Source organism: Malaclemys terrapin, chromosome 3 (genome assembly GCF_027887155.1).
Source record: "Malaclemys terrapin pileata isolate rMalTer1 chromosome 3, rMalTer1.hap1, whole genome shotgun sequence".
Lineage (NCBI taxonomy): Eukaryota > Metazoa > Chordata > Testudines > Emydidae > Malaclemys > Malaclemys terrapin.
In genome coordinates this window covers 127,148,416-127,155,716 of record NC_071507.1, presented here as the reverse complement: position 1 = coordinate 127,155,716, position 7,301 = coordinate 127,148,416, and the positions used below count along the sequence as shown (strand labels likewise).

Here is a 7,301-nt window from a genome sequence, read left to right as displayed (position 1 = left end):
CTTGAGATATTATGTCCAGCACCCAGCTGTCCGAGGTGACCCACAACCAGGCTGAAAGGTAGGGACAAAGACAGTCAAGGAAAGAACAAGGTGCATTTGGGAAATTGACTGGGACATTGCTCTCGAGTGCACTTTCAAAATGGGCACTTCTGGGCCCCGGGATGCTTCGCCATGCCAGGCTGTGCAGGAGGAGGAAGGGCAGTGATTACTAACACTCTTGTCTCTATCCCTTCACCTTACAGACCCCTGACGAAGCTGCCAAGGCCTTGGCAACAGGAGCGGCCAGAACGGCTTCCATGCAGACTGCAGCATGCCCAGCGAGTGAACAGTGGCCCGAGTATCCTTCAACCCACGCAACCTCGCATCCATCTGTTCGGAGAAGAGACCGTTCCCATTGAATGGGAGGTCCTGGATCGAAGTCTGCAGCTCTTGGGAAAGGCCGGCGGTCTGAAGCCAGGAGCTGCGCCTCATAACCACTGCCGATGCGACCACCCTGGCTGCCGAGTCCCATGCCATTTGGAGGTAGCTCCTAGCCGCCGTGGTGCTTTCCTCTACCTGGGTGCTGAATTCTTGGGCCAAACACTGCAGGAGAACTTACGGAGGGAGTCCCATAAATTAAAATTGTATCTGCCCAAGAGGCCTGATGGTTCGCCACCCAGAATTACAGGCTGGATGTGGAATAAATTTTTCTCTACAAATGGTCCAATCTTTTGGCCTCTCTATTTTTGAGAATTGAGCTGGTGTGCCCCTGTGTGTCTTTTTCGTTGGCCACAGAGCCAAGCAGCGAGCCCAGAGGTGGGTGGGTATAAAGGTATTTGAATCCTTTGGCCGGGACAAAGTACTTTTTTCGGCCCTTTTGGAGGTGGAAGGGATGGACGACGGGGTTTGCCTTGGCAATTTTCAGTACCCTGTCATGCACGGTTAGTGCAACACATGCCGGGATAGAGGCTGAGTGGACACTGAACAAGGTGTCTGCCTGCTCGGCCATCTCCTCCACCTCTAGGCCCAAGTTCTCAGCCGGCCATCAAAGCAGGGCCTGGTGTTCTTTAAAATTGTCCGGTGGGCTGGCCCTCGAGGATCCCACAACTGCCTTGTCTGGGGATGAAGACGACAACTGTACCACCTGGGGAGGCCCCGGGGCATCGTGCCCCATGGGGGAGGGAAGTTTAGGGGTGGGTACAGTCTCCTCTACCCCCACCTCCGAGCGCAACTCATGCACTGAGCCCAGTGCCGCCAACTGTGTCTCCGAGGCAGTGGTGGATGAGCAGTGCGAAGGGTGCATCGTCATGACCAGCACACCCCACACGTTCCAATAAGGCTACTGTGCTGGCCACTGACCGTGTGGCCAAGGCAACACCATTGATGTCGATGTGGCCTTGGGAGCCCAATCACGGCGGTGGAGTCTGGGCCAGGGGCTGAATCGCCCTTCTGTGCTGAAGGAATCCCCTTCCAGTGACCACGGTGGGGCTGTCGATGCCTGCATCTGCCTGCTGACCGTCGCTGCCAGAGGCGGTGCCTGGAGTGAGATTGGTGCCAGTATCTAGGGGACAAGTGCCCGGGCTAGGGGGGACCACAGTTGTGACAGGGAGCGCTCCCATGGTGCAGGCAACCGAGATCTGCATCGAGAGGACGACTGGTGGGAGGGAGAACAGTGCTGGTAGTATGGGGACCGGCGCCTCCCCTTAGGCAATCTGCATCGAGATGGCGGGGACTGGATCGCAACTCTGGTAACCGAGGATCTGGGCTGCAACTCCAGAGAACTGTGGCGGAGATGGAGACTGCTTGTCTCAGGGGATGGCAGTGCTCCACTGGCTCCTGAGAGGTCTTAGCGGCTGGCTTGCCCTGTTCCTGCGGTGCTGGCAGCGTAGGCAGAAGCCTCTGCTCTCTTGGCACGGGGGGAGCTTGGGAAGGCGTTGATGCCGTCAAGAGTTTGGGTCCCCTACTACTCCCGGGAGTCAGTGGTGGATCCTTTAAGGGGCTATGGGCCCCAACTGGGGAGGCACATATACATGGCTCTGGAGTGACCAGGCGGCCCAAATGGATCCTTTGCTCGAAGTCCCATGGCCCTTCTTGCTTGGTGCTGGGGAGCCGTGCTTCTTTGTTTTCTTTTTGGGCACTGGCGACAGGGAATGGTGCCAGGCAGAGTCCAGTGCCAGGGATACGCTGCTCACCAAGGCCAAGGTACTAGGCAAGTCTTGGTGGGATGGCTCGGATGCTGGATAAAGGGCAGCCTTCATGAAGAGAGCGGGATATTCATTTGCAGGCTGAATCCTGGGTTGAAAATTTTTACAAATATGACACTTATCCTTCACATGCGATTCCCCCAAGCATTTGAGACAGCTGCTGTGGAGGTCACTTACAGGCATAAGCTGTTACAGTCCATACAGGGCTTAACTCCTGGAGACCAGTGAAATCCCTACTGGGACTCTAACTTGTAATTACACTTAACTACTTTACACTAACTACCATAAACAAACTATTTACAAGGCCCTAAGGCTCAAAGTCAGAGATGAAACCATTAGCCCTTGCTATGCAAGAAAAGGCACTCCGACTAACCACCACAGGGGGTAAGAAGGAACTGAGAGGGCATACAGTGGTCGGTGCCTGATATACTGACCCATGAGCATGGCACTCAAGGGGGCGCCACAGCCAGCCCTACGGATACCACTAAGGCAAAAATCTCCAACGACCGCACACGTGGGCACTTGCACACCTAGAATGGAATCTACATAAGCAAGCACTCAAAGAACTCATTTTGATTGTATTTGGTCACTGAATGCTGTGATATTCCATGGTGAAATACACCCTAGTGCAAAGTGCCAGTGCAAGTTGTTCACTTCTTCATCCTCCAGTGGAGATGCCCAGGAAGGCTGCCAGGGGAACAACCCTACAAGGTGGGAGGAGATCTGCAATTCCTGTGTGCAGGAGGGAGATAAAGGTGTGTCTGTGCCAGCCCACGGGAGGGGCCAGAAGATCCGTGTTTCCTTGTATGCAGTAAGTAATTGTACAAGTGACATAGGAATAACCTAAAGCATCCTAGTACCAGGCTGATTGTAGCAGCAGGGGGATTCCACTTCTCCAACCCCTTGTTCTTCAACTGCATAAAGTCCATTGAGTCACGGTTTGAGAGGATGAAATGAATTTCATGCCTACTGCCTCTAATGCACCAGCAAGGTGCATGTTACAATGAACACACACTTCCCACCACTTCTCACTCCTGTACAATTTTATAAAGGATGGCACTTGTTACCGTGTTTAGACAAAAGGTTATTTATTGCCTGTATCAAATTTGGGTGTAGCTTTTGTACCTTTTTTGGCATTTCACTAAAAATGCCCACATGGCTTGATTCAAAACCAATTGAAAACATCAGAGGTGTCTTTCTACGTCAGCGAGCATGGTATCAGGCCCACATTGCTTTAGATGGATCAACTAGTGACAATGCAACTGATAGAATAGTGTTTTTTATAAAAACATGGATTGGTGATCAGTGTTTTTAACTGCTCAAATGCTATTTTATGCTTCTTCGTGGTGTCATTTTTCTGCAGTTGCCTGAAAAATTTATTGAGTCTAGATAATCTATTTGGCAACATATTCCAAATCTATCATCTCCTAAAATATCTATTTCTGCTTCAAACTGTGAAGTGACCATTTTGACCATTGCTCGTTTTCTTGGCATTAGTTATCACGTTATCTTCATTCAACGTAGATACATTTAGACCAATCTTTTACTCAAAGACAGTTTTAGGTATTTGACTTTTCTTTTATAAATACAGAATTCAACCTGGTTTGTAGGTTCTAATTTTCCAAGTACTCCCAATGCTTCCATATTATCAACTTCAAGTAAATATGCTTGGTGGTTGGATCAGAGTTTAATGATTTATTTTCTCTTAATGCAAACTTTTCTTCTCTGTGTGTTAGGCCTTGGAAGATAATAAACTCAAGTTTTTTAAAAGTAGGGAAGTGATTTTCAGAAGTGCTAAGCGCCTCGTAGTTCCCAATGTCAGGAAATTAAGTGCCTAAATATTAGCATAAAGGAATATATCACCTATCCCAGATTCTCCAAACCACCTCCTGCATTTTAAGCACAATGAAAAGTTACAATAAATTGTTTTTCCAGGTGCAGTTAACATAACTAAATTAAAGTTTAACATTTTTAATTTTGCTTTATTTGATATGGTAGGTCTGATTCCTCTCCTCCCATTTCTTTCAACAGTGGAATGTCTGTTTCACAGTTCAAATTACTGGAATTCTCTGTGAAAGAATTATTGCATCACCTATTTGCATAATGCAGTAGACAATAAAATTAATCCCAAACCATACAAACTACAAAGTACAAAGGAATGCTCACCACTGGTGTTAAAAGGTGACAAGCCATTTAAACTGAAACAGGCTTTCACGCAGGAGTCCAATCTTCATACTTATCTGTTAAGCAGCTACCTCACTGCTGCTGCTACATAAGCAAATGACTGTTTTTCTTCATGAAGTGCTATACTCCAGAAGAGATACTATATTCACATTTAGGATTTTTAAATTTTACAAAGAATATATCAATGTAAATTTGCGTTTAAAATAACAACCCTTTTTAATAAACCAGATCACAAATTAGCGAGCAGCTATTTTGGCCTTTGGGTGGCTTCCGTAGGGTGGAAATTTCCCTGTAGGACAAACTTGTATTTGTCACCATCTGTATTATGGTACTGTAGTCTTGTAGTTCAACACTTAGTAATGGAAATACATCTCTTTTTACATGATTGACATTTGTAATCATATTTATACAGAGTACCTTTACTGGTTATATTGGGATGGGAAAACTATAAGCACTTTGCTTGAGCTGTGAAGAAATACCTGCTACCTTAGCAGCCATGTAGGGTGCCCCACACCTTAAGTAAATATTTGCTTGGAAAATAAAGAGTGTGTTTCCATGTTACTGACCCCATTCAGCCCTGTGGCAGGGATAAAAAAGAAAGGGATGCACACTATTACAAATGCAAAGAGTCATCAAATTTTGTCCAGTTTATTGTTAGGAATTCAAAACTGATACAAAACATGCCTCCTTTGCACACTATTTTTTCCTTAAAAGTTTTCCGACAGTGTCAGGTAGATAAGAATTAAGAATGTATTTCAACTTTCAGAGTGAACCTTTTACAAAAGGTATTACATATAAGCTACCAACTTTGTGTAACGTATGGTTCCACACTCATTTTTAGACATAGTTTATCAAAAGAATCAGATCCTGCACTGATCTGCTGAAGTACAGGCTTAAAAATGTTTTAAGCCATTAATTTAATAACATCTTATGACCTTGTCAAGAAGTGTTCATAATCTGCATGATAATTCTGGGCAATGAAGAAAAGGCAGTAGTGTCCTAAAAGGCAGCCCCCAAGACTACATGAAATGTGCCCAGATGCCAACTTGTGATGACCAAGATAAGAAAAACAGAAAATTTAAAGCTCTGATTTGAGCTGTATCACTGCAAAATATCAAATAAGTATCACAGAATTTACAAAGATTGAAACTTGAGCAGATGTAGTTTCAATCAACAGAGACTTGAGATGTAAATCATACCTAAACATTTTCCAAAATAAATTCCTAATGCAGAAAAATTGATTTAAAGATTGCTCCTAGCTAACAGTACCTTTTATTTTATTGGACCCTAAATTGATCAGACAATACATAGCCCACGCTTTTGGACATTTATAATAAAAAAGATTTTATTTTCAATTGAAATAAATGCACCATCCTGCATTTAATGGCTGTAGCAAGCCATAAGCATCTTCCACGTTGTACCAATCATAACATTTGTTTGACCTTCACTGAGAAGTTACATAATGCACTCACATTTGGTAAAGAGAAACTAAACTCAGGCTTCTCAATGCTTTTGCACTGTGTTTCTTGTTTATTGTACAGTTCCACAGTCAGACCAAAAGTTTGCAGTGTGTGCAAATGTTGTAGTTAATTAATAGTACTGTTTAATCATCATCCTCTTCCTCCTCCTCTTCTTCCTCAAAGCTATCTTCAAAGCCCTCGCTGTCTTCCTGATCCTCATCACCCTCTATTGCTGTATCCCATTGTGGATGATTTTCTGGCACTGGTTTAGCTTCATGAACTTCCAGCTGCACAGAGTGGTTGGGCAGAGAGAGAAAGAAGAAAAAAGGTGATGGGTATTTGTTGTGTCTCATTCAATCAGAAAAGCCTGAAAAATGATCGTCTGCTTCTTATACCACACAAAACTGTAAACAAGTTGGTTTTGGGGAGTGCAGTGTGTTAGAATTTCTCATTGATTTTGAGTGTCTACATTTTGAAAAAGAATATTCTTTACTATCTGAATTGTGGGGGAAATCCCCAACGACAAAAGCACATCTGTATATTTAAATACATATACAAACTTATCAGACACTGGGTGACTAATAAAACGAACAGGTTTCAGGGTGGTAGCCATGTTAGTCTGTATCAGCAAAAAGAACGAGGAGTACTTGTGGCACCTTAGAAACTAACAAATTTATTTGGGCATAAGCTTTTGTGGGCTAAAATCCACTTCATCAGATACATGCAGTGGAAATTTTTATATATATACACACACACACACACACCATGAAAAAATGTGTGTTGCCATACCAACTCTAACGGGACTAATCAATTAAGGTGGACTGTTAGCAGGAGAAAAAAAAACTTTTATAGTGATAATCAGGATGGCCCATTTCAAACAGCTGACAAGAAGGTGTGAGTAACAGTAGGGGAATGGTGATCTTCCAGAAAACACCATCCTGGCCACTATGGATGTAGAAGCTCTCTACATCAGGGGTTCTCAAACTGGGGGTTGGGACCCCTCAGGGGGTCGTGAGGTTATTACCTGGGGGGTTGCGAGCTGTCAGCCTCCACCCCAACCCTGCTTTGCCTCCAGCACTTTTAATGGTGTTAAATATATAAAAAAGTGTTTTTAATTTATTAGGGGCGTTGCACTCAGAGGCTTGCGATGTGAAAGGGGTCACCAGTACAAAAGTTTGAGAACCACTGCTCTACATCAACATTCCACACAAAGATGGACTACAAGCCAACATGAACAGTATCCCCAATAATGTCACGGCAAACCTGGTGGCTGAACTTTGTGACTTTGTCCTCACCCACAACTATTTCCCATTTGGGGACAATTCATAGATTCATAGATTATAGGACTGGAAGGGACCTCGAGAGGTCATCGAGTCCAGTCCCCTGCCCGCATGGCAGGACCAAATACTGTCTAGACCATCCCTGATAGACATTTATCTAACCTACTCTTAAATATCTCCAGAGACGGAGATTC

At 44.7% G+C, this 7,301-nt stretch overlaps 1 protein-coding gene across 1 annotated transcript in view; it reads right to left on the bottom strand.

Annotated features, from left to right (window-relative positions):
* Nucleotides 1-4,999: 4,999 nt before the first annotated feature.
* SEC63 (SEC63 homolog, protein translocation regulator) overlaps nt 5,000-7,301 on the bottom strand; it is a 121,384-nt gene continuing 119,082 nt past the window's right edge. The window contains exon 21 of the mRNA XM_054022238.1: nt 5,000-6,114. Coding sequence (XP_053878213.1) covers nt 5,971-6,114 — 144 coding nt within the window. The 3' untranslated portion in view covers nt 5,000-5,970. The remainder of the gene's footprint in view (nt 6,115-7,301) is intronic.